General features: G+C 37.2%; 7 protein-coding genes across 13 annotated transcripts; 4 read left to right on the forward strand and 3 right to left on the reverse strand.

Moving 5' to 3' along the window:
- The first annotated feature begins 333 nt into the window (after positions 1 to 333).
- Positions 334 to 1,338, forward strand: LOC106653220 (putative protein PLEKHA9). The gene is given in 5 exon segments (XM_014372579.1): positions 334 to 424; positions 529 to 584; positions 665 to 786; positions 885 to 1,028; positions 1,134 to 1,338. Coding segments are annotated over 5 exon segments (618 nt in total).
- Positions 1,339 to 1,454: 116 nt separating this feature from the next.
- On the reverse strand, positions 1,455 to 2,669 carry LOC106653225 (transmembrane protein 17-like). The gene is made up of 4 exons (XM_014372592.2): positions 2,577 to 2,669; positions 2,380 to 2,483; positions 2,140 to 2,253; positions 1,455 to 1,813 (listed from the first exon to the last, which is right to left on the reverse strand). Exons 1-4 carry the CDS (start codon positions 2,662 to 2,664, stop codon positions 1,571 to 1,573), a joined length of 549 nt encoding a protein of 182 aa, XP_014228078.1. The 5' UTR covers positions 2,665 to 2,669; the 3' UTR covers positions 1,455 to 1,570.
- LOC106654148 (acylamino-acid-releasing enzyme-like) lies at positions 2,196 to 13,624 on the forward strand. Its single transcript, XM_014373877.2, has 14 exons — positions 2,196 to 2,284; positions 10,276 to 10,361; positions 10,440 to 10,654; positions 10,729 to 10,892; positions 10,976 to 11,118; positions 11,195 to 11,459; positions 11,548 to 11,690; positions 11,763 to 11,934; positions 12,020 to 12,283; positions 12,379 to 12,516; positions 12,594 to 12,814; positions 12,891 to 12,970; positions 13,170 to 13,397; positions 13,460 to 13,624. The coding sequence occupies exons 2-14, from the start codon at positions 10,347 to 10,349 to the stop codon at positions 13,560 to 13,562; spliced, it is 2,151 nt and encodes a 716-aa protein (XP_014229363.1). The 5' UTR covers positions 2,196 to 2,284; positions 10,276 to 10,346; the 3' UTR covers positions 13,563 to 13,624.
- On the reverse strand, positions 2,914 to 5,331 carry LOC106654158. 4 transcript variants are annotated; one of them, XM_014373887.2, is made up of 6 exons: positions 5,293 to 5,331; positions 5,037 to 5,225; positions 4,175 to 4,964; positions 3,451 to 4,100; positions 3,283 to 3,394; positions 2,915 to 3,213 (listed from the first exon to the last, which is right to left on the reverse strand). In XM_014373887.2, exons 2-6 carry the CDS (start codon positions 5,146 to 5,148, stop codon positions 3,018 to 3,020), a joined length of 1,860 nt encoding a protein of 619 aa, XP_014229373.1. In that variant the 5' UTR covers positions 5,149 to 5,225; positions 5,293 to 5,331; the 3' UTR covers positions 2,915 to 3,017. The 4 variants fall into 4 exon arrangements, with proteins under 4 accessions (XP_014229390.1, XP_014229400.1, XP_014229373.1 ...); XM_014373904.2 differs by lacking the exons at positions 5,037 to 5,225; positions 5,293 to 5,331 and having other exon boundaries at positions 2,914 to 3,213; positions 4,175 to 4,598; positions 4,672 to 4,748; XM_014373914.2 differs by lacking the exons at positions 5,037 to 5,225; positions 5,293 to 5,331 and having other exon boundaries at positions 2,914 to 3,213; positions 4,175 to 4,595; positions 4,672 to 4,737.
- Positions 6,803 to 10,022, forward strand: LOC106653231 (acylamino-acid-releasing enzyme-like). Its single transcript, XM_014372605.1, has 13 exons — positions 6,803 to 6,832; positions 6,916 to 7,133; positions 7,210 to 7,373; positions 7,443 to 7,588; positions 7,671 to 7,935; positions 8,009 to 8,154; positions 8,223 to 8,394; positions 8,475 to 8,732; positions 8,814 to 8,951; positions 9,017 to 9,237; positions 9,316 to 9,395; positions 9,465 to 9,692; positions 9,770 to 10,022. The coding sequence occupies exons 1-13, from the start codon at positions 6,803 to 6,805 to the stop codon at positions 10,020 to 10,022; spliced, it is 2,319 nt and encodes a 772-aa protein (XP_014228091.1).
- A 175-nt stretch (positions 13,625 to 13,799) lies between the features above and the next one.
- On the reverse strand, positions 13,800 to 16,522 carry LOC106655200. Of its 4 annotated transcripts, none has more exons than XM_014375479.2 (5): positions 16,454 to 16,522; positions 15,678 to 15,914; positions 15,310 to 15,554; positions 14,970 to 15,237; positions 13,800 to 14,900 (listed from the first exon to the last, which is right to left on the reverse strand). In XM_014375479.2, the coding sequence occupies exons 2-5, from the start codon at positions 15,796 to 15,798 to the stop codon at positions 14,404 to 14,406; spliced, it is 1,131 nt and encodes a 376-aa protein (XP_014230965.1). In that variant the 5' UTR covers positions 15,799 to 15,914; positions 16,454 to 16,522; the 3' UTR covers positions 13,800 to 14,403. The 4 variants fall into 4 exon arrangements, with proteins under 4 accessions (XP_014230965.1, XP_014230947.1, XP_014230956.1 ...); XM_014375461.1 differs by having other exon boundaries at positions 16,430 to 16,512; XM_014375470.2 differs by lacking the exon at positions 16,454 to 16,522 and adding an exon at positions 16,133 to 16,382.
- A 2,952-nt stretch (positions 16,523 to 19,474) lies between these two features.
- LOC106653239 (ankyrin-1-like) lies at positions 19,475 to 20,629 on the forward strand. The gene has a single exon (XM_014372618.1). It carries the CDS (start codon positions 19,475 to 19,477, stop codon positions 20,627 to 20,629), a length of 1,155 nt encoding a protein of 384 aa, XP_014228104.1.
- The last annotated feature ends 3,329 nt before the right edge of the window (positions 20,630 to 23,958 follow it).

The following is a 23,958-nucleotide window of genomic DNA, read 5'->3' on the forward strand; positions in this document are numbered from 1 at the left end:
GAAAGACGCGCACGCGAGTACCCCCTGCTGGGGTCGGATGCGCTGCTGAAGACTCCCGCGGGTGTCAAAAGGTATTTTGGGATTCACAACATAATACTTCTTTACATCTTTTTCTTCTGACTTCTCCGATGTTATGTTGCAATTACGCTACGTTTGAATTATCTTCTTTATATTATCGATAATAAAATAATTAACAAAAACTATTGCATTGATTATATAGACCTCATTTGTTTTATTTTCCAATGTCCTAATTAAATTGTGTTATTGATAAAAACACCATTATACAGAAAACTCGTACGAAGCCATAAGATCGAGAGCAGTGTGAAATTTAAAATGGACTTGCCAACTTTTCCGGATCTGATTAACAATGAAATACCCTGCGGAGAATTTCTCGCGGCGTCGAGACGCCTTTTAAAAAGTCTTGGTAAAATTTAATACGTTAATGACTGATATTTAAAAAGTTGAATTAACCTCACAATTGCATGTAGCATTTTAATTTTTGACCAATATTATTCTTGATCCTCTTAGATTTCTTTGGGAAAATTTTCATGACAATCAAATACGACATGAGCAAAAATATCGACGTAAGATTTATAATTATTCAATGCTCATGTAATTAATGAACTAAGAAAGAATTTGATGTATAATTTTCTTAAATTCCCAGAGAATATCAAGAAAATACAATGCCAATCGGAAAAGTTACACGACTTTACAAAAGTTAGTACACACGGAAGTCGAGAAAAAAGGAAATTTCGTCGCTGCCGAAGCTCTCTTATGGCTACGAAGGTAAAAAGTTCATCGATCGGAGAAATATCACAATCACGCCGCCCATTGACATTCTTCAACGACATTCTCGCTTACGCACACCGTCGACTTTTTCGCAGATGTCTGCAGATGGTCCAATTATTCTTCGAATTTATCGTCGAGGACTACGATCACGACGACGCTTCGGAGGATCTCGTCACTCACCTAATTAAGGCCTACGGACTGACGCTCGAGCCTTACGACGGATACATGTCGCAGCAGCTATTCGCCGTGAGTGTGCGACGCCCACTGCTCGCCGCTTTTTTTTCTCCGAATCTATGCGCGCAAAATTATCCCAATCATACTTATGCGTTCTCTCTCTCTCTTTCTTTTGATTCATAACCATTGCAGCTGTTGCATCGCTTGATGCCGAATCGCGAGCAGGTAATGAGGGCGATAACCGACGACCATGACGTCAAGAGCGAAATCGTCATCAGGCGAATGGACCGATTTTCCAGAAGGTTGAGAGAGAACGTCTACGCGCTCAAGAAGTTTTACGAGGATAATCAATTGGAGACTATTTTTAGACTTTAGACGCGCTGTGCGCGCGGCAAAAACCTTTTTTTACACCTATTATATATTTTAAGAGTTTGCCAATTGTCACACACACACGCGCGCGCGTGTTTTAACTTTTCTTTTATCTATACAAAGTTGTACTTCGTTTATAAAAGTTCGATATTTATAAAGTGACTTTGTTTGTAACACTGGATTTTGTGGTGAACGAATAAAAGCGAGGCCAGATTTTTTCGATTTTTGGTAAATGAAATTATTTTATTGTGTCCTCGATGCCGTAGAGCTGAGCCATGTAGAAACGTTTGGCGTGATGATCGGCCGATATCTTCAGGACGATGGTGCCCGTGACGATTTCCACGGCGAGAAACGCCAAAGCGACGCTGTTGGCGATTCGCTCGTTCGGCAGATAAGTCGAGTTACGATCGAAGACCAGGAACAATTCCAGGGGAAGCTGGAGTAGCGTGGATATCAACCAAAAACTGGCCAACTCTGGTATCTGTGAAGTAACATCAAACAAGTACCATTAATAATTATTGTTTTTGAGACAGTATAAAAATCGTATAGGTTTTTTTTCGAAATTCACTCGTCTCGCGGCCAGGCGAATTCGAGCGCGATCTCTCGGAGACATCTTCGCAGCTCGTCTTGTGCCGGCTGTTTTCACATTCCAGCCGGCGTTTATATGTGTATTTACGTGTATAGGCGCGCGACTGCAGCGCTGATGACATCTCAAAATCGTGTTGTTCGAGCACTGACTTTTATCTCTGCTGCTGCGTTTGTCAACAAAAAATAAAGCGAGAAGAAAAAATAAAGAGGCTCACTTACTCTTTCACCGAGATTGCCGAGGTAGCCCAAGTAGAGTCTTGTGCATTCCAGGCACACCACCGTCAGCGACACTGCCACCGAGACGAATTTGTAAAATTCTGACAACTCGTAGTACTGGAGGAAAACAAAACGTCTTGTATACAAGGTGAGTTTTTTAAACGAAATGCTATTTTTATGCAATGAGATGAGAAAATAAAATTTAGTGACAAGTGCCGATACGATTGTGCAATTGATGTTTACCTTTGCATCCAAGTAATAAATCAAGAATAATACCCATACGGGAAAGTAATAAACATTTAAAAATAAAACTATCTGAAGAGGCAGACTCGACTGCACCCTGTTTTCTGCAATATAAAAAAGGAAATATTACATTTCTCGCTACTTGCCATTCAATAAAAAAATTAGAAAAAAATGAAAAATCTCGCCGAAACACTCACGTATATCGAAAAACTCTTTCTTTCTATCGTGACAGGCTAGTCCTGGAAAAATACGATCCGAAGCAGACACCACTGATGACTTCCACATTTTAGCATTTCTTATCGAAATTATTTAACAAGTACCTTAATCGCATTGTTTACAATTGTTTACCGTGCGATCGAGTGTTTTATACGAAAGCGTATCGCGGGATTTGTTTACATTACATGTGTTGCTAAGAGATATTTGAGATTCTTAGACGTGCTGCCATCTAAAAATTATCAAATGAATTTCAAACTTAAATAAAATTGAAAGAAAGGATCACTGGTAAATATGATTAAAAATATAAAACAGTTTTATTTACAATATTTTACAAAATATTTTGTCAACAATTTATAACAAGATCATTCCAATATAAATTTTAGTGCTATTGTAACACTATGATGGCACAACACATCTTACATTTAAAGTACAGCTTTTATTTGCTCCATTAAAAAGCTTGTTTTTTCTGCGAGTGGCATCTTCTTCCAGCTAGTTCTATTTATCACAACAACCGGATAAGACATGGCTCTTAATGAATCTATTTCTATTCTATGCAATCCCAACAACTCATTTGTATTTCTCGTATACCACTGGTCAGAAACAGTTATGATAGGAACTCTAAAAAAAAGCGTTTTGAATTATAGGTTTGAGAGAGACAAATTTAAACATTCATGTGAAAATTTTTACATTTTACATCCTTCTGGTACTTGCAAATCCTCTAAGTAAACGTCACCCTCGTTATTTTGATTTATATCCCATGGATCTAATGTTGGATTTGCTTGAAAAGCTACAACATGTTCTGGAAAAAAAAATTAATTTAACAAAAATACATTATACTTCTTAAAAAAAACTTACCAATAACATGAAATAATTTAGTTTTAACGCCAGATTTTATGAATTTCGATCCACCAAGCCCTTCTTCCAAATAAGGATATAGTCTATTGTGACGTTTTTTAACTTTTTTAATCATATCATCATTATGGGATTCCAAATGTTTCATTTGCTGATCACTTGGTAGCGGACCATTGTAATTTTTATTAGTTTTCAATTTTTGATAAATTTTAGTAAATGTCCAAAGTAAAAATTCATTTTGATTGTAATTTCTTTCCTTATCGAAAAATTTTTTTAATAAGTATTCTGGATATGAATCTAAACTCAACATATTTGCTAATAAGATGCATAGAGTCTCATCATCAAAACTTTCCAATGATTTTGCTTCTTTTAAAGATTTTTCTATGTCTATCCAAAATATTGTTTTATGACTACCTAGAGATAAACCAGTGATTAATACAAGTAGTTTCTTTATCTCACTTCCAATATATTCCTGTTTCATAGTCCTTTTTTCAAAATACGAGGCACATCCATAATTTACTAATTCTTTGTTGTAATGCCGCATATTTGTGAGATTTCTAATAGCACTCAAGGTACCTTCAAAGCCCCAATCATTTTGTATAAATTTCTTAGCCATCAGATCTAGAAAGTATGGATTATAAAATACTTCATCCCTGCAAAATGAAAAATGTATTTATTTAATAATTGTCAAAGAAGAAGAAAAAAGTTGAAAAATATATATATTTACTTTGTGTTCTTAAGTTTGATATCTAATAAGAGTGTTATGAAATTTACTTGACCCATGTTTAATTCGTCACTATGATTAATAATAGCATTTTCAGTTTTTTTCAATGCCTTGACAATACTGTTTGATGGCACTTTTGCTTTTAGTATAGCTTCCATTATTAAATTAGCATTTTCTAAAGGAATATCGTCTTGAAAATTTTCAAAATGAGTTAAAAATATTTTGAATAAATTATTGCATGAGTTTTGAGCTGCAAATACTAATCCACTTGTCAAATGATCTATATTTTTTTTATCCAAATTCATTGATACTTTTACAATGAACTTTTGCTTCATGACAGTCCTTAACTTGAAGGTCAACGGACTTGATGGAATTCTGTTAATAATACGTGACACTGTACCATAGTCAGTAATAGAAAATTTATCTACTGATTGTAAAAGACTTTGTAGAGCAGAGAAAAATATTTTAGATGAAGAAGGTATTTTCATTTTGAGCAATACCTGCAGAAAATAAATTAAATCTGAGTTTGATAATTTATCTATATGTGGATTCATAGTCTTCTCAAAACTATCCAAAGAGCCAAGTTGATTCCAAATGTTGGATTGATCTACATTTGGTTCTGTAAGTGCTTGTTTGTAAATTTTTAAAAAGTTCCCTATAGCATAATGGAGGTCTTGGCTTTTCAAATCGTCTTTATTTTCTTCTAAAAATGATAATATATTCATTGGAGAGGGAGTATTAAAGTGGTCCGATAAATCATCATTGTCTGTTTTTGAAAATCTGGATCTGTCTTCTGTGGAAAAAATCATAAACTTATAAAAATATTAATTTGCAACATTCTTCGTCGCCATTTCATCATTCAAACCTTTTTTTGGATTTTTTGAATATGGATCATCGTAGATTAAACAAACTTGCGGTGAAAAGTTTGGTGATAGTTTGGGAACTCTCGACAACTTTGTAAGAACTCTCGCAAGCATTGTGGCTATATTTGTTTTTTTTTCTTACAAAAAAAAAAAAAAATTGATTTTCGAACTGCTCGAGTCAACCGATGTCTCTATAACAAAGTAAAAACAAAAATTCTTGTTGAGCAATAGACATAATCAGTTGCAATAAGAACGAACCTATAAATCATCAATGTAGCGGCATAACATTACTGCTCGCATGGCACACTGCGCTGCTACAATTTTATCGTCTGCTTCGCTAACCACGCAATAATCCGACGAAAACATAGAGTGTCTACTCGGCTTTCAGAAGCTCGCTTGAGTTCTTGTTTTCGCAGTCTTGGCGCTAATAGCTTGAAAATGTTAAAGGTGCATTCACACGCATATCGAGAATTTACCCATTTAACAGCAGTTTTTTTCATTGAAAAACTATATTTTCATAAATTTAATACAAACAAAAATTGAAAAACTAAATACAATTGTTTTTTTTTTATTTTTTAATATCCGTAAAATAAAATGTATAAATATGAAACCTACATCTACATGATTTACTCCAGTTTCATGCAAGAAAAACGAATGTTTTACGTAATTCTGTTTTGTATTTGTTAAGCTAATCGTCCTAAATGTCGTCCAAATATGAATTTTTTACATGGATTTGTAATGCTATTTTGAAAACTATCATGTTGTTTCGTAAAATTCATTCAAATTTTATCAATACCTTTTAATGATGTTAAATATTGAATACCTAAAAGTGTTATGTCTCGCACAAAGGCATTTTATAATTTATTGAAGCAATTTATTCAGATACTAATGAAATTATATCAATGTACGAAAATATGACTATAATAAGCTATTTATGAGAATGAATGTACAATAGTTCGGGATATCTAAAATCCACAAATTTGAAATATGGTCAGAGATTTTGTCTCAACTATGCGAGCATGAAAATCTTCTCTGCCGTAGAGATGTCAGTAAATTATAATAAATTTCATCTTTATTTCAAGCTTATAGATGTCAAAAACACTAATTTAATTATGCATACACTCGAGAATCATTGACCGTTGGTACTAAGTATATAAGATAAATGGCAGATTTTTAAATGGAAGTCCCTTTCCTTTGAAGTCGTTTGAGCATACCGAAATGCCAAGCGAGTTCGCAAGCTGCCAAAGAATCGCGAGTGCACCACAAAGGAAAATCGTTACGTGTATCTCTGACCTATCTCTGCGACGTTTCTCTCTCTCTTTCTTTCTTTTTTTTTTGCACACACGCTACCGATAGCCGCCCATCTCCAAATTGATCATCAGTCGCTCGCTATTATTCGTCACGTTTTTACAACACACCCCGATCCTGTCAATCTCCCTGGTTTACTGAATATGTCAACCCCCCCGTTCACCCTCACCTGATTTATATGCGCGACTCCGAGTGTCAATGACCCAGATCTTACGCAGTCAATACAGTAAATTCGAAGCCGTATTAAATAAGTTTTTAAATCAGTGCACGATTTGGATGGTTACATAAGTTATGCGATTTTTCGAGTGCAGCAATTTTTGGAAGCCGATTTTCATGTAGACGAAATTTCATAAAGGTAAGTAATTCAGTTTCAACTTTTGGTATTTAGTTAATTTAACGTTTTTTCATGAAATTTTAATTTTCCACTGTTTAGTTTTTTTAAGTATTCAAAAGCATTGCAATGGCAGAAGAGCCTACCAAAGCAAATGAGGTGAATTTGATGAATATTACCTTTTTACCGTGAATTTAAAAGAAAATTGTCACTTATTTTCAATTCTTGATTTACGTTCACAGATCGACAAAATTTTAGATTTGTACAAATGCATGAGTTTAAATCCTTACGTCGTTTCTGCTCGAATTATTTCTATCGCTAGAAATGGAATTTCTGTCCAAACTGTCTGGGCACAAAGAAATCTCGAAAGAAATGAGCAGCAAAAATTTACGCAGGATCTTAGCTTGGATGCTGAATTACAACTTCTAGTCGAAAGCTTTCCCATCGATGTCTCTACGCAGTTAGTACCATGAAAATTGAAATGTAAAAACAATTTTCATATAGATATAATTAACAAATAAACCCAAATTTTACAGACTTTTGACCACATCTTCAGAAAATGAAAAGTTCAAGGCAATTTTAAGACAAGTGACAGTCGATGGAAAGCCGAAACAGTATATCGAAGTATGGGATCGACAACATCGCATCAGAAATTACGATCTTAGTGCATACGATGTGCACGGAGAAATTTACTCAGACAGTAAAATCCATTACTTTATGTTTAGGAAATTTTTTTTCTTAATCCGTAACATTACCCTTACCATTACAGATATTTTTAGCTCATTTCACTTTTCACCCGACAATACCAAACTCATGTACGTCGCAGAAAAAAAATTACCAAAAGTAGAGCCATTTTATACGACTAAGCCAAAGAAGCAAACTCCTGCCTCAGAAAATAAACCAGAACCAATTAGAGTAAAGATTACTTCTGATTTTTAATTTCCTCTAGAGAGTAAGTCACACAGTTTTTTTTATAAATAAATAAATCTCTCCGCAGGGTCAAGAGTATGCATTCAAACCACATTGGGGCGAGCAATTAGAGGGTCGACACCGTTCAGTAGTGATAATTTTGAATCTTCAAAACGACACGTTTTCTGAAGTCACTCAAGTACCGGATGAATATTTTCCGGCTGAAACGATTTGGTCCGCCAAAGGCGATTGCATCGTCGGAGTGGCATACAAGAGATACCCAAGGTACCTTGGTCGTTTCAATTGCAGCAATCGCGAATCGTACTTGTTCGTAGTTAAAAACAATGAATTTCGTGAGTATCGTAGAGTCTAATTTTAAATTCATTCTTTTTCAATATGCATATTTTTATCGTAAATTTTCTGCAGGTTTACTAACTACTGCTGGAAAAGCTTGCAAAACACCTCAATTCAGTCCGGACGGAAGGTACTTGATATGGCTAGAAAGAGAAACTGGTAAACAGCATCACAATGTACAGCGACTCATGAAGATTCAATGGGGCTTCAATGAGACTGTAAATTTACTTGATATGAATGTGTGAGATCTTATACTTGAACTTGATAAATTATTTTTTATTTTCAGCCTGATATATTAGTAGATGTAGTAAAAACAAGCATAGAAATTGCCGACAAAAAGAAATTTTTCGGATTTTACGGTCATAACATACCCAAGCGTTGCTGGAGTAGAGATTCAAAATATTTATTCTTAAGTACTCAGCAAAGATCTAACATAAAATCCTACGTAGTTAGTTTGGGTAAATGTAAAATGATTTTTACAAAAAATATCCTAAATTTCGAGGATAATAATAATATTCATTTTTATTTTGGATTATAGAAACGAAAATTATAGCAGAAATAGAAAATCCTGACGGTAGCAGTTTAAACATTCTAGATGTCCGAAGAAATCGAATTGTTTTCACGAGAACTTCAAATATTCTACCGCCTCAATTGGTCGTTGGAAAATTTGATCCAACAAAGCCAAAAATAGGAGCTATCAAGCTGGTGAATCTGACGAAACCTCTTTTGATTCCTAGCAAAGAGAGACTCATTTACGAACACATAGAGTTTGAATATAAAACAGATGAACCAGTCAGTGAGTTTGACTTGAATCTAAAAATTGCGTGCATTTATGTTTTATTAAATCAGAGTTTAATGATTTTTTTCGCACTTGTAGGAGACTTTAACTTCACTTACTTTGGTTACAAATCGACGAAAAAGCATTCGATGCCTTTGCTCGTAGTTCCTCATGGAGGACCGCACGATTCATTCTGCAATCAATTCAACATGGATCTGGCAATTTTTGCTCTTTTAGGTAATGTCTAACAATTTTGCAAACAAGAAGAAATTATCAATAAAAATAATACTCATGTTCGTTAGGTTTTGCTATAATACAAATCAACTATAGAGGATCTTCAGGAATGGGTAGGGACAACATCGAATTCCTCACTGGAAATATCGGTGAGACCGATGTTCTCGATTGCATGACAGCTCTCAAATTGGCTCTAGCCAAGTATCCACATATCGATCCTGCTAAGGTGGCTCTTTATGGCGCGTGCCACGGAGCCTTTTTGTGTGCTCATTTGAGTGGACAAAACCCAGTAAGCCCTTGATAGTAGTAGTTCGATAAGATAATAATAGTAATGAAATAGTTTGATAACAATTATTGTGTTGCCCAGGACTTATTCAGAGCTGTTGTAATGAAAACTCCGATTATCGACATCCCATCTATGTACACCAACACCGATATCCCCGACTGGTACTTTATGAAAATGAAAATTCAAACGATAACGCGTTAATTGATCTAATCGTTTAATTTATTGCATAGGTGTCCCGCAAATACTGGTTGCAAATTTCTCGAACGTTTACCCCCGGCTGCTTTGAACACGAATTACTCAGAGATTACTTTGCACATGTTCGATCGCTCGCCCATACAATTCGCGGACAAAGTCAAAGCACCGACTCTCATTGCCGTAGGCACGAAAGATTTACGTTGCCATTCGTCTCAGGGTAGACTGTGGTACGGCCGATTAACCGCCAATCAAGTACCAGCTAAGTAAGTTATTGTTCTGACAATCATTTTCAATGAAGTGCAATGAATATTTTTTAACGAATTATTTTTTATAAATTTAGACTATATGTTTACGGAGATAACCAAACTCTGTCGAAAGAGGAAATAGAAATTGATTTCGTTATCAATGCGTCTCTGTGGTTAATTAAACACGTTGCCAACGTCGTGCCACAAATAACAATTCAACCAACTATTGTTGCCGAAGAAGTGAAATTGCCAGTTGAAGATCCACCCGTCAAAGCAGTCAAGGAAGAGGTCGAAGTGAAAGAAGAAGAAAAGACAGAAGAAACCGTAGAACAACCCGCAGAAGCCTAAATGTGTATAGAGTCTGGCTTTATTTATATTAATTTTTTCGCCATATGTAATCGCTCATACATTTTAAACGTAATCACAAATACAAGAACTAATTTATCCGCTGTATCTCAATTATATTTACTTAAAATACAACAACTTGATCATTTTAATGAAGATTTTTATTCTACGAACACATCCCCATGAAATATAAATATTTTAACTCGTTGAAAAATTAAAGCATAACAATAACTGACATTTTTTGAATTTTTTCAAGTTCGATCATCGCTTTGAGCAATCTACTTTAATACCGGTTGTGTTGCTCTTGAGCAAGTCTTAATTATCAACATGAGTTCAACTAAGGTCAGTAAATTACCTTTTATTATTATTTACATATTTTTTATTAAAACATTAATTATACTTCTCATTAATAAATTTTAGGTCAACGAAATTATCAAAGTATATAAAAAATTGGCTCAAACGCCAAATCTCGCGTCAGCGAAAATTGTTTTCAATCCGAATAACATAACAACAATAGAGAGTCAGTGGTCGTCGCGCAATTTAGAAACAAAAAAGAAGAACAAGTTCTCGCAATCTTTCTTCTTCAATGAAATGACACCAATTGCCAAAACCTTCCCCGCAGACACAACTTCCGAGTAAGCTCGATTGATCTCGAATGAATTTTTAATTATTTACAGGTTTTTTTTTTAATTTCCTAATTATATTTCAGGCTTATGAGTGTTTCTTCTTCCGATGACTCCATCAGAGCAATTTTGCGAGAAATATCCATTGACGCGAAATCGAAGCAATTCGTTGAAATTTGGGACAAGCAGCAACTCCTCAAGTCTTTTGACTTGGCTGCTATGGATGTTCACGGAGATGTTTACACAACTCGTTAGTGCATTGCTCACTTAAAACAATAAATGTACGAGATAAATTAATACCATTGAAAATTTACGGTAAATATTTTTTCTCAGCTACGTTCGCTTCGTTTCATTGGTCGCCGGACAATACTCGCTTGTTGTATCTCGCCGAAAAGAAGCTACCAAAATCTGAATCGTTTTTCACCCGAAAAGCGAAAAAGAATAAAGATCAATCGTCTGAGGATTCAATTGTGCCTGTAAAGTTCAAAATCTATTCAGTCATTATTATTACTTTTTGCTATCAATATTTAACAAAAATGAACCCTCTTTCAGGGCAACGAATACGTTTACAAACCCGAGTGGGGTGAACAACTGGTCGGCAAGCACAGATCCGTTGTCGCCATACTAAATATCGAGGAAGAGACTTTAACCGCCGTCGAAGATATACCCGAAGAATATTTCCCGTCTCAAGTTTGCTGGGCTCCCAACGGCGAAGATATCGTTGGAATCGTTTACAAATTGTACCACCGATATCTTGGATTGATGTTTTGCACCAACAGGGAGTCGTACGTGTTTCATTTGAAGAAAAACGATTTTCGTGAGTTGCATTAGAATTCGTAATCGATACACGAGAGCACTGTATGTTGAAAAATAATCGACTAAAATTGATAAAATTTAAAATTAAGGTTTGCTGACTGGAAAAGATATATCCGTACGCGCGCCTCGATTCAGCCCCGATGGAAAGTACTTGGTCTGGCTGGAAAGAGATATGGGTCCAGCTCATCACGACGTTCAAAGACTCATGTACATGGAATGGGAGCAACAAGTAGTAAGTATAAAACAAATGTATAAAAAAAGCTGATATTCAACTTATTGAAGTATCGTCATCATCAACTTTCAGCCCCAAGTACTAATAGATGTCGTGGACACGCACATTACGATTGCAAATAAATCCAAGTTTTACGGAGTTTATAATCAAAATTTTCCAAAGCGTTGCTGGAGTGAAGATTCAAAGTTTCTCTTTTTTACTACTCCCCAGAGAAACACTTTCAAGTCGTATTCAGTTAATTTAGGTAAATATTTATTTTCTTGAAATTATATAACTCAAATAATTTTCATAGCAAACTTTATGAATTCAATTTTTTTTTTATACTTCAGAGACAAAGGAAATAAGAGAATTTGATGGAATGTCAGATGATGTAAGTTATGGCATTCTAGATGTTAAGGGAAAATACATTTCTTTGGTTGCTACATCTTTAACTCTTCCGACGCAATTGTTACTTGGAAAGTATGAATACAATTGTCAAAACGAATTATTGATTCATTTACAAGAATGCACCAAACCTGCATTAGATCCTGTACTGACAAAAGATATCATCTTGGACCTTAACGAATACACTTACAAAAACGAGGATTCAGTCAGTATGTACTTCAAAATATACCTTTTTTTAATTTTTAATATTGTCAACCAGTAATTTATAAAAAAAATGTACTTATCTACAATTTTTACTATTCAGAGGACTTCAATTATATTTATTTGGGTAAGAAAAATGCTCCTGATAAATCAGTTCCATTGATAGTCGTGCCTCATGGAGGTCCTAATTCGAATTTTAGTAATGATTTCATTGTATCCCACATGTTTTACGCTACCCTTGGTGAGTTGCAATTAAAACGTTATCGTTAAATAATTCAATGAGTGCAAATTGATAAAACTTTTTTTACATAAAATTAGGATTTGGAATTTTACAAATCAATTATCGAGGATCAACTGGCATGGGAGGAAAAAATGTTGACTACATCCTTGGAAAAATCGGCTCTTCCGAGATCGAAGATACTATAACTGCGATCGATGAAGCTTTGCAAAAGTATCCTTGGTTGGATCCAAAAAATATTTTTTTGAATGGGGGCTCTCATGGAGGATTTATGATTGCTCATCTTACAGGGCAATATCCGGTACAGAGTCAAATATTTATACTTCGTAGTAATTATTGAGAGCCTTTGTAAAATTGTACAATTTTTATTATTTCAGGATAAATTTCGGGCGGCAGCTTTGAGAAACCCCGTCATCGATTTACCTTCAATGTTCAGTTCATCTGACATACCAGATTGGTAAGTACTGTACATTTTCTCAAAGTCACACTGGATAATTTCCAAGTTTAGAATTCATTTTTCAGTAGACACACTTTGACACGGGAAGAAAGAGCAAAATATCGCTGTTTCTTGCACCTTGAACCTGCCATTATAAAGTAGAATATCCTCAATGATCGTAATAATCTAAAGCATCACCATTCATGTTTGATAATTTCAGGTGTTCCTCTCAAAGTGGCATTAAAGATGTGGATGTGAGCGATAATGGCGATTTTAAAAAGAAGCAAGAAGAAATGATGCTTAAAATGTTAGCTCATTCTCCTATTTTGCTAGCCCATAAAGTGAAAACTCCTACACTTGTAGCCATAGGTTCCAATGATTTGAGAGTTCCTCCGCATCAGGGCAAACTGTGGTTCAATCGGCTGCGCGAAAATAATACTAAGGCCAGGTAAGCTGTTTGATTTTGTATTCGTAAATAAACATTCGTATTAATTTTAATTAATTCTCTAGGCTTTATGTATATGACGACAATCATTCTTTGAGTAAAGATGAAGTTGATATGGATTTTGTTATAAATTGTATCATGTGGTTCATAGACCATCAATCGAGCTGAGCTAAATTCTGTATTAAATATAATCATAAATGCAAAAAAACAATAAACTTTTTCAACTTGCATAAAAACTTTTCTTTTTGTCTTTATTCACAAAATTCTGTTTTATCACTCATATCTATGAAATGTATAAAAAACAAACTTTTTTAATTTAAGAAATTCAATACATTTCAATTAGTGTAAAATTAATTGATCATAAATAACTTATTTAACTCTTGCAAATAAATATACTTCTAACAATCAATTTTTCGAAAAATTTTAATAAACTACTATATTTGAGACTACAGATGGGAAAAATTCTTTTTCTCAAAATTTTTTCTTAATTTTTGTGACTTATAAATAATTTTTATTTTTGTTTCATTATACTTACACTGTATAAAAAGTGCATAAGTATAAACATTGCGATTATATACAAGTACAAAAATATAAAATATTGCTAGTGTAAACATCTCAATATAAATATAAATATATCAGTACAAGGTCTTTGTTTCAATATTGTCGATTAAACGTATATACAAATGTTAAAATTCACTTCAAAGAATAATTTACATTTTTTTTTTAATTTCAACTAGATCACTCAGTTTACTTGTTCATTAATTGTACTATAAAACATACAGATGGTATCTCAAAGCAAGAAAAACATTTAATTCCTAAGTCTGATTAAAGATAAAGTGTTCTATGTTACATATGCATAATGGACTACTTTTTTCATGTTTGTTTTATCTGTACAAGTATTAAATTGTTAATTAAAATCTCCACTTATATATTTTATTATTTAAAATATCTAATTAAAACATTAGATAACTAGAATAATGTCATTACCATGAATAAAATCTTCAATTTACTATGCATTATCTGTGGTATTAGCTGCAGGGGGAAATAGTGAATCATAGCTGGGTGGTAAATCTTTATCTGGAGAATTTGAGACAGCAACTTCAAGCATTGGAGCTGAAGATACTGGTAAAGGATGAGAAACACTATGATCTCTCCTCTGCATAGGTAGTTGCACTGCACTATCATTCACAACAGATGGGCCAGCACAGTCAGAAGACCAACACAATTTTTTATACTTGCGACATGTCCATAAACACAGTGTAAGTATAATTACACAAATAAGTAAGCCAGTCACAGCTGCATAAGTCACTTTGGCTTTTGCTTCTTGATCTTCCCTTAATAATTTCTTAATTTCTCCATTTCTTTTGTTAGTACAGTCGTATTCATCAGAACAATGAGAACTAGCACAGTTAATAACATTATCACAATGTAATTTAGATTCAATACATTTACGTGGACCATTTACAGATGTTGCCCCAAAAACACCATTCTTAAAACTTTCACAATCTACAAAATAAAATAATATTTAATTTAATGAATATTTTAAACATTTAAAATAATAACAAAACTACTAACCAATGAAAGGAGTAAACGCTATAATTAAGTCCAATTTTTCACCTCGCTTGAGAGGTTGTTTTGAAACAAATACTTCTGTGGTAATTTTTCCTTTTCTACTCAATTCATCAAAACCTTTAACGATCTGTTCTTCCTCTGAGCTGTCTTCCTTAGAATCATCTTCATCATATTCATCATCCAATGAAGACTCAGCTAATCTTCTCGTGCCATCTATAGTTTCCAATTTTCCACAATAACGATCGGATGAACCACCATTTTCTGATAAAAACTTTAAGAACAAATTAAAATTTTAAACTGTACTACACAATTGTCAAGTGATGCAATAGACAATATTTCTTACCCTTATATAATCTAGGCATTCAACAGTTCCATTGACAACGTGAGATCTTAAAGACATTTTTTGAATTACCGCAAACAGTCCTCGTTCAAAAGGTGCTTGGACTTTAAATTTACACTTCATCTCGGTTCTACGAGACTCAAATTTGTGCGACTGCTTAATTATCAAAGCATTCTCTTTAAGACTTCCTAAGTATATCGTTTGTGTTTTTCCCAATGGATGGCACACCTCGGAACTCTCCAAACCCACTGTAACAATAAAGTTGTATTAGATTTTTCAATGATTAACAAAATCAAACAGTCATAATTGATCAACAAAAACAGGCAAGTGAAAGTAAACGGAGCGCAGTAGACTGCACAGTGTATACTCACGTTGATGGTAGTTGGGATAGTCTGTGCTTGCAGCCACGAGGTCGACCACCAGAATGTCAAATGTTACGAAGAGGAGCGTAATCCAAAACAAACGGTCGACGAGCGTGCGATGATCAGCCATTTTGTACGTGATCTGTCATGAATTGCCATGTAAAAAGCGGAATCTCCCGTGCAGTTATCTGTCCAGCGTAGTTGGATTCGTAACGAGGATCGTGGGTATCTCTCTCTCTCTATATTCTATAAATACACATAAAATTTATAAATATAACACTACTCGCGCTAGAGAATTGGTTTCGGAGTCACCACGGCGGGCGTAAAAGTGTAATTGACGCACACGGGCGTGGAGAGAGTTCGCCGAAACGGAAAGTAGCCACGCGCGCTCGTGTGTATATAGGATAAGATTGTAACTGCGCTCTTTGTACTACCTACTATCACGCGAACACGAGAACACTCACGTGCGTATACACGATCGCAGGGCAGCAGCAGCACAATGTGCAGTACACAGCACGTGGGATCTTATGGCACTTGTTGTTTACACGATGCACGATCGATCGAACGGATGTCCTATACGTATATGACGCACAGCCAACTTATAGTATAAGTTTGTATTAAACGCAGCGAGCACACCAAGTACAAACGCACATGCACACGCACACATTAATATAGGCGCGACGAAGAGCTTCGCAACTCTCGCAACGACAAATAAAAGGCTGCATTATATATAGTGTATATAGGTATGAGCTAGGTATTACCAATCGCGAGTTGTTATTACGCACATTTCAAGCGATGACGCTCGCCACGATGTGTTGTATGCTGCTCCAGCCACTGACACAATACTCACCGTTCGTCGCGCTCTCCCAAGCCATTCACCGCGCGCGCGAACAGTCACCGCAGCTTAGCGTAGCCCCCACTACGCGCCCGTTATGTGCATGTGCTCGCGGGGCGACTGCCTCGATTGATAATTCTACCCAAACGCTATTACGTTATATCAGGACAAGCTTATTTTTTAAACTCCTTCGTCTCGCGGTCTACTATTATTTTGTGAAGTTTCAATAAGATTTTTCAAATCACTCATTCATAGAAATTTTTTTTATGTACTCAAGACGAGAATCGTACGTTTCATAAATGCATAATTACATTGAGAATTAGAGTATTTGACACCGAAAATCAAAACATTATTGAGATTTATTAAAATTTCAACTACTATATGATAGCAGGTCGACTATATCGTTTGAGCAAAGGCATACGACATCTATTAGTCATTACTGGCATAACATTTATTCTATTCGAGTTGGTCATTTGTATCGGTCCAAATATCTATGAAGACATTATGCCACATATTAGAGTGTTCCTTCGGCATTATATTTTTGATAAAATCAAGTCTTGATAAAATGATGAAATAAATCTCGGCGCGTCTTCGAGAGAGTATAGTCATTGTTGTATGCGTTGACCAGTAGATGTCGTATGCCTTTGCCTAAACGAAATAGTCGACCTGCTATCATATAACATGAATCGGTTTTGATCAACTCATTAGTCAGTTTTCTAAACATATTTACCTACTCATTGCTCAAAGACACGATATTTAAAAAAAACACAAAAATATACAGTTATGAGTCATGCTACGATTCGACGTTCAAACTGTTGTAACGATCGACGCAGCGCATAGTTCAAAGAGTGACGAATTGCAGACGTCGCAGGCAGCAACCACCGTTCACGACGACTACCATCATGGAAGAACCTGCAGAATTATGCGATCTACAAATAAAGTACTTGCTCAAAATTCAACTTCCATAAGTCGACACCAAATCGGATGCTGTTATCGATCTGCATCGAGTGTACTTTTTACGTTTAACCTTCATTTTCGGTCGGGTAGCAGGCGAAAACACCTCCAGTGACCCGAACCACAGGTGGCTTCGCACGATTCTCCCGACGTGTCGAAATTCGTTTTACAACAACGGCGTCGATAACGATCCGATTGGAAATCGATGTTCTTATCTTACGATTTCACTCCCGAATTATATTTTATGCATTTGCAGTCTGGACATAGTTGATATCGAATGCAATTTTCCGCCAATCGACTTTGGCTCTGTTGGAGCTGGCTACAAGAAAACTGCCCAAATCACCGTCTATGGTCCTGCATCACCAACGTATACAGTGAGTGTATAGTTCACCCGCTGCATTAATTCGACTAAATGGCCAGTAACTAATATTTCATCGTTCGTCTATTGCTTACCCGTAGATGTATACGTACAGCTTTGAGCTGAGGAGTACGAGCGAAATAGACTCTGTGTTCGAATTAGAAGGCTCCAACAAAAGCACTTTAGAAGTCGGCGTTGAGGATACGAAAACCATGAAAATCCATTTCAAACCAGATTTGCCTCATCGCCTGTATTCCTGTTTACTCTGGATATCCGTGCACGAAGGGAGCAAACCAATAAAATCGAACCACATCTTCATTACTGGATTGTCGAGAGGTAATACGGTGCTTACGATCCACATCCAAAGCCTTGCCCCTCTTTAATCGTTTTGTAGGCTCAAGAGTCTCGGCCGATTTCAACAAACTCATCTTCGTATTGAAAAATTCCTGCGAACCTAGAGTGAAATATTTAAAGTTAACCAACGCTTCGGACGAGGAGAGCGACTTCGCGATCGAGAACCATTGCGAGCATTCCGCGTTTAAAATCGAGCCGAGATTCGGCAAGATGACGCCGAGAGAGACAGTGGAGTTGAAGATCGAGTTCCGACAAGATAAAACTGGAATGAACAAGTGCATACTGCCGATACTTTTCTCGAAACAAGCAAGCTATCGCACCTGTGAATTACTTCATCGATATTAATTTTATCGCAGAAATAATAATCGTGGTCTAATGACATTTTAAGGCGCCGATTTTCGTGGAACTTTACGGAGTTTATAGCTCGGTCGACAATTACGACTGGGAATGTGTGCTGGAGCATCACAAATCAAACGTGGAGAATAGTTACGCGAGTTACATGAGCGACGTTCATCCAGTCGCGGAAGAGTTGGAAGGAACGTGGCCGAATCCACCGGCGAACATCGTGGTGTCTCCGGATACGATTTTCTCGTGGGACGATTGCCACGAGAGCGAAGAAAGTTGCAACTCCTACACGATCGAATTGTATAACAGAAACAGTTATAGGGTGTACGTCGTTTGGGAAGAATATTTTTTTACGGGTATGTTGATGAATTAGCCTAATCAGGCTGTAGTATCGATCAACGACACCGAGAGTTCATCGATTTTTCAGATAAGTGGCTGCCCTTCATAATAGAGCCAGAATCCGTTATCATCAATTCAAAAGAGAGTTCGGAGTTCGTCGTTTCCTTCCACCCGTCTGGCGAGAATGAATTTTACTCGTGCCTGCGCAGAGCTCTGGTCTATCGATTACCGGAAAACGACGACGACGACGCGAACATCGAAGTCAATCCCGAAAAACTCATGGAAATGACGATCGTACCCGAGATCGTGTCCATCAAGCTTATAGGTAAAATCACGCGTTCGACGGACATGCATGTGCGCTTTCTTATACGTCATATTGTTCAGAGTATAGAAGTACCCGAAAAACTTTCTTTTTTTCGAGTAATCGAATTTTCGGGTGAATCCGATATTTTCTCCTCTTGTTTTCGTTGCTCACCATCGAACGACACGCACGCTGTTAGAAAGTACGAGCCTAGCGGAGTAGGGGCAAAACTTGTACTATGCCTATAGTCAGATGATACTTTCACTGCGTGTCATGCCCACGTGAGACCCCCACTCCGCTTTTCAATCGCTACTGCGCACATGGCTTTGGAGCATGGTCAGAGCTTTGCTGGCAGCAGGCGCGACGCGAACGCGTCCGGCGCCGAAGGATCAACGGCTTGGCACATTTTATGCAAGAAAATTAATGACCCCTTTGAGAAGCCCTTCATCGACTTATTCAAACATTGTCGGCAAAGAAATCGAAGGTTGCGCATCAACGCCCAAGACGCGCTCGGTAACACGCCGTTGCACGTGTTTGTGCAACGGAGCCCGACGAGTTCCACCCCGCATACGATCGACTTTTTGCTGAGTCACGGCGCTGATTTGAATTTGGCCAACGACGAGGGATCGACACCTCTGCACATCGTTTGCAAATTACACGGGCGCGATTTTCTAGATGACGGAAGGAGGGAGGTGGGCTGCAAGTTGCTGGAAAACGACGCCAATCCAAATTTAGCAGATAAGAAGGGAATGACTCCTCTCCACTCTGCTCTCATGAACCACAACGTGGATTCGGATTTGATCGCATTGATGTTGAGAAAAGGCGTCGATCCAAATTTGGCCGACGAGCAGGGAATGACTCCTCTCCACTTGGATGTCAAAATGAAAGACCAGAATTTGATCGAGTCGATGTTGATGAGAGGCGGCAATCTGAATTTAGCAAATAAGAAGGGAATGACTCCCTTCCACTTTGCTCTCGAGCATAACAACGAAGCTTGGATCATAATGCTGTTGAAAAAAGGCGGCGATCCAAATTCGGCCAACGAGGAGGGAATGACTTTTCTGCACTTGGTTTGCTCGAGTCGCGAATGCGACCTCGAGGCGGCGGATACGCTGCTCGAGCTCGAGCGGATATTATGCAACGACGAGCATCGGCCGCTGCAGATCGACGCTCGGGACAAGAAGGGCAGGACACCGCTGGAATTGGCGGTGGCGAATTTTTGGCCGCTGACGGTCGAAGCGATCTTGGAGCGCAGCGTCGATGTATCCAACTTCGTTTTCCCCACCGAGAGCTGCTTCGGCGAGGGAGGGCCATGGCTGAGCTTGGAAGTTCGGTTGATGAGTAAATTGAAGCTGGTCGCTAGCGCTATGGCCATCGTTGAAAGTTTAGAGAAAAGGGGATACGAATTTTACCGAAGCGACGCTCTGAGGATCGTGAAATTTTTCGCCGACAACGAGCTGTTCGAGAACGCGTAGTCGGGTCTCGCTAAACATTGGGACAACGAATTGGATTACGCGAGCAAAGCCAAAGAGATATTATTGAGCTATCGCTCAAGCACCTGATCCGGCTACAAAGCGGTGACGTGGTGAAACGACTCACGGTCAAAGGGTCAAGAAGAGACTTCTAGTGGCATTTGTTTTTCACCAGCCGCGAAGATACTTTTATTTTGCACCTGTGCGAGAAAATGTCGAGGAAATTTTTCCAGTCCTGGGCACTGGATTGTTTCTGCGAGTTGATACACTGCCGATTGCCGATTCTCTGCTGCGAGATGATTATCGAGAACCTGACGAACAGGGATTTGTGTAATATTTGTTTGGCGGATGCAAGCCTAAGCTCGTGATGGCGATGAGCATATCCGATATGTATTTTTGTAATGTTTGATATAATTTAATTTTAAAGAATTTCCATACTATTCAAATAAATAAATTTAAAAAAAAAACAATTTTGATTTTCCAATTTCTTGTAAGCGCCCGATCATATTTTGAAACAAAAGATCTCAAATTCTTCACACGAGACTTGATAAATACATCAAAGAATATAGTACATAATAATTGACCACATTTGACATTCGTGCAGGTGACACCTATTTTCGCCCTCTGCCCTGTCCGGAGTGGGAGGAGCCGCGAATTATCACGATGCCGGAATGCTATCTGTCTGAAGCCACCTACACGACCTTCGCGTTGAGAAACGTTGGCAAAGAGCCGGTCGTGTTTTGTTTCGAGTCCCCAAAAGACAGCCACTTCTGCGTCAAGCCGTACATGGGTGTCGTGCAGGGCAGCGACTCCGGGGACTCGAAGTAATAGCAAAACTTTGTTTCATTTATCAAAATAAAATCCTTGACTCGTCCCTTTCAGTTATCAATTGATCGTCGTGAAAATGGTTTCGAGCCAGAGGGACGAATTCGAGGAAAATAAAAAGTTCGAGCAGTTATTTTACGAGTGCTGGCGAGTCGTGCTGAACGGAGAGAGAGCCGAGTACATCGAGTTTCGTGGCAGCGTCGAGAACATCCACGTGGCGTTCGGGCAAGATGAGACGAAACTCTTCGAAGCTTGCCTCGATTTTAAAAAGCCAGAAAACTGCGTCAATTTCAATCCCGTTCGTCATATTTCCGAGGATAAAGTCGAAGTGACGATTTACAACAATACTCGGCATTCTTTGTGGTAAAGATTGGCGTTTGATTTCTAAAAAGCGCAGTTTAAAAAAGTAAGTTCGTAAAATTTTTTCAGTTTTCGTTGTGAGGAAGCAGAGTCTCACAAAGGCAAATTGGATTTCTTACGTCCCACAAAAGAAGTCATGGACTGCTCACCAGATGTAGACTTAATCGGTAGCAATCAAAGAATCGTACAAACTTGGCATTATGATGAAGCATACGAGGATGTTAGTTTCAATACCTTCTGGCATTTTTGGATAACTAATAACAGCGGAAAAAAAAAAAGCATTACAGTGACAGTTAGCGTAGTGTTAGATGAACTAAAACTTGAAGTATAAGTTCTATGCATATTTTATTTTTTGACCTTTCAGAATGTAATTGTAAAAGCATGGATTATTTTCAGGCTTCTAGAAATCCTGTAAACATTCTTATATCGGATTATCATTCAGACCATATCGTCGAAGACTTTTCGATTAAAAATTTGAATAATAAATGCATGACCTTATCTATGCCATTCATCGAAGACAATCAGATCAGATTTCACCCTTCGACATTCCAAATCGAAGGGGGTGAAAGCAAAAATATAAAAATTCACTATACACCGATAGAACTAGTCGAAGAGACCCGAGTAATGGAAATTGTAATCATGCGAGAGTCCGGGGACGTCGCTCATTGTATGAAACTTTTCGATTTAAAAATCACTTGTCGCTTCGATCTGAAAGTAAACAATTTTCATTGGTTTTATTGATTTACAAAAATGTTACACACGAGCTCTTTTGATCTTAGTTTCAGGAAACGAAATTCTACGCTGAAACAAATAAATTTATAAGCGAATATTTCCTACGGAACTTTATGGAAATCAATCGGTAAATTATTATAATAAGTTGAGGTAAAATTGAAACGATTAAAAACTGAACGAAAAAAAAAACTATTACAACAGGTTACAAGATCTATGCAATCAATTAGAACCCAACGAAAAACCAAATCCAGAACTCCAATTAAAGGTACCTTGCAGAGATCTGGAAGATGGCGAAAAATTCACCGTCCACCTGCGATGCAAAAACGACAATACTTTCCCTATTATTTGGAGATTCAAGAGAATAAATTGTCCTTGTTCACGTTCTCCGCAATCTCGGCAATGTTGTTGTGGTGATTATTCCATAACGATCAATTCAGGCAAAGATTCTTTCTGCGTTTTACCGGTTAATTATCGTTATTGTTCGTATATCTAACAATCTACAAAACCTCGTTGATATCGTTGAATTTTCTGTTTTCAAAAGAATTCAAGAAATTATCTGACGATCGAAATTTCCAATGATTCAAACAAGAAAAAACTCCCGGCAGCTTGGGCAGTTGACATAATGGCCAACAGATTCATCGATTTGACAATAGTGCCTGATAAACCGAACATCGTATCGAGCTCTTACCTGACTTTCAATAATTTACCCTCGGCTTTGAGAAAATTCAGTGACATACCTTATCAGGTTACTTTTTGCTTTCCTACATTGATGTGCAGATAATCAAACTGAAATTTGATTCACACAGGCACTGTGGCTGTGCAACGACAGCGAGACCGTAATGCCGTACGAAATCGACGTCAATTCCGATCGAACGCCGATGGAATCGTCGGATACTACAGGCTCGTTGACTGGGCTCGCTCGGACGGCGGTAGTCTTGAGAATCAGATCCGATCAAATGGGCATAAACACAGTGGGTATCCACGCGATCAGATCATTTTATGGATTAAAAACATCGAATACACTCCCGCAGGTTAAATTTAGGGATATGGGCATGTCGTGCGATTCGATGAAAATCGGCGCTGAACCGATCGAAGACGGCATATCGGTAGGGTGGGATCATCGTCGTGACGGCGACGATGCGGACATCTCTCAACTTGGACTCTTCGCTTCGATAGAACCTAATTTCATCGAATTGACGATAGCAACGAACCGCGAGGATTCTAGAAGATTCATCATAAAAAATACCCACAAACAGCACGCGTTAACTTATAAATGGAGCAAGTATGTTGCATCAATTTCTACCAACGCTTTAAATGTATAACATGATTACCTTATGTTAATATGCTCGAAAAATTGCTCCAAGTTGCATCGTACCGGAGACAGTGCGCGTTGAGTTTCGTGAAAACAGGTATTT

The sequence above is a fragment of the Trichogramma pretiosum genome, unplaced genomic scaffold, assembly GCF_000599845.2.
Source record: "Trichogramma pretiosum strain Unisexual culture from Peru unplaced genomic scaffold, Tpre_2.0 scaffold1, whole genome shotgun sequence".
Taxonomy (NCBI): domain Eukaryota; kingdom Metazoa; phylum Arthropoda; class Insecta; order Hymenoptera; family Trichogrammatidae; genus Trichogramma; species Trichogramma pretiosum.

Bases quoted from the DNA above. Each gene is read 5' to 3' on its own strand.
- LOC106653231 (XM_014372605.1), top strand. From the start codon at position 6,803: ATGGCAGAAGAGCCTACCAAAGCAAATGAG. The intron at 8,155-8,222 runs GTAAATTTACTT...TTTTATTTTCAG, and splicing joins AATGGGGCTTCAATGAGACT to CCTGATATATTAGTAGATGT. The intron at 9,238-9,315 runs GTAAGCCCTTGA...TGTGTTGCCCAG, and splicing joins ATTTGAGTGGACAAAACCCA to GACTTATTCAGAGCTGTTGT.
- LOC106654148 (XM_014373877.2), top strand. The intron at 10,655-10,728 runs GTAAGCTCGATT...ATTATATTTCAG, and splicing joins CCCGCAGACACAACTTCCGA to GCTTATGAGTGTTTCTTCTT. The intron at 12,284-12,378 runs GTATGTACTTCA...TTTACTATTCAG, and splicing joins CAAAAACGAGGATTCAGTCA to AGGACTTCAATTATATTTAT.
- LOC106653225 (XM_014372592.2), bottom strand. From the start codon at position 2,664: ATGTGGAAGTCATCAGTGGTGTCTGCTTCGGATCGTATTTTTCCAGGA. The intron at 2,484-2,576 runs GTGAGTGTTTCG...TTTATATTGCAG, and splicing joins GAAAGAGTTTTTCGATATAC to AAAACAGGGTGCAGTCGAGT. The intron at 1,814-2,139 runs GTAAGTGAGCCT...GTTACTTCACAG, and splicing joins TCGGCAATCTCGGTGAAAGA to ATACCAGAGTTGGCCAGTTT.
- LOC106654158 (XM_014373887.2), bottom strand. From the start codon at position 5,148: ATGCTTGCGAGAGTTCTTACAAAGTTGTCGAGAGTTCCCAAACTATCA. The intron at 4,101-4,174 runs GTAAATATATAT...TTCATTTTGCAG, and splicing joins ATCAAACTTAAGAACACAAA to GGATGAAGTATTTTATAATC. The intron at 3,214-3,282 runs GTAAAAATTTTC...GCTTTTTTTTAG, and splicing joins GTACCAGAAGGATGTAAAAT to AGTTCCTATCATAACTGTTT.
- LOC106653239 (XM_014372618.1), top strand. From the start codon at position 19,475: ATGGCTTTGGAGCATGGTCAGAGCTTTGCTGGCAGCAGGCGCGACGCG.
- LOC106655200 (XM_014375479.2), bottom strand. From the start codon at position 15,798: ATGGCTGATCATCGCACGCTCGTCGACCGTTTGTTTTGGATTACGCTC. The intron at 15,555-15,677 runs GTGAGTATACAC...TTATTGTTACAG, and splicing joins CTATCCCAACTACCATCAAC to TGGGTTTGGAGAGTTCCGAG. The intron at 15,238-15,309 runs GTAAGAAATATT...TTGTTCTTAAAG, and splicing joins AATGCCTAGATTATATAAGG to TTTTTATCAGAAAATGGTGG.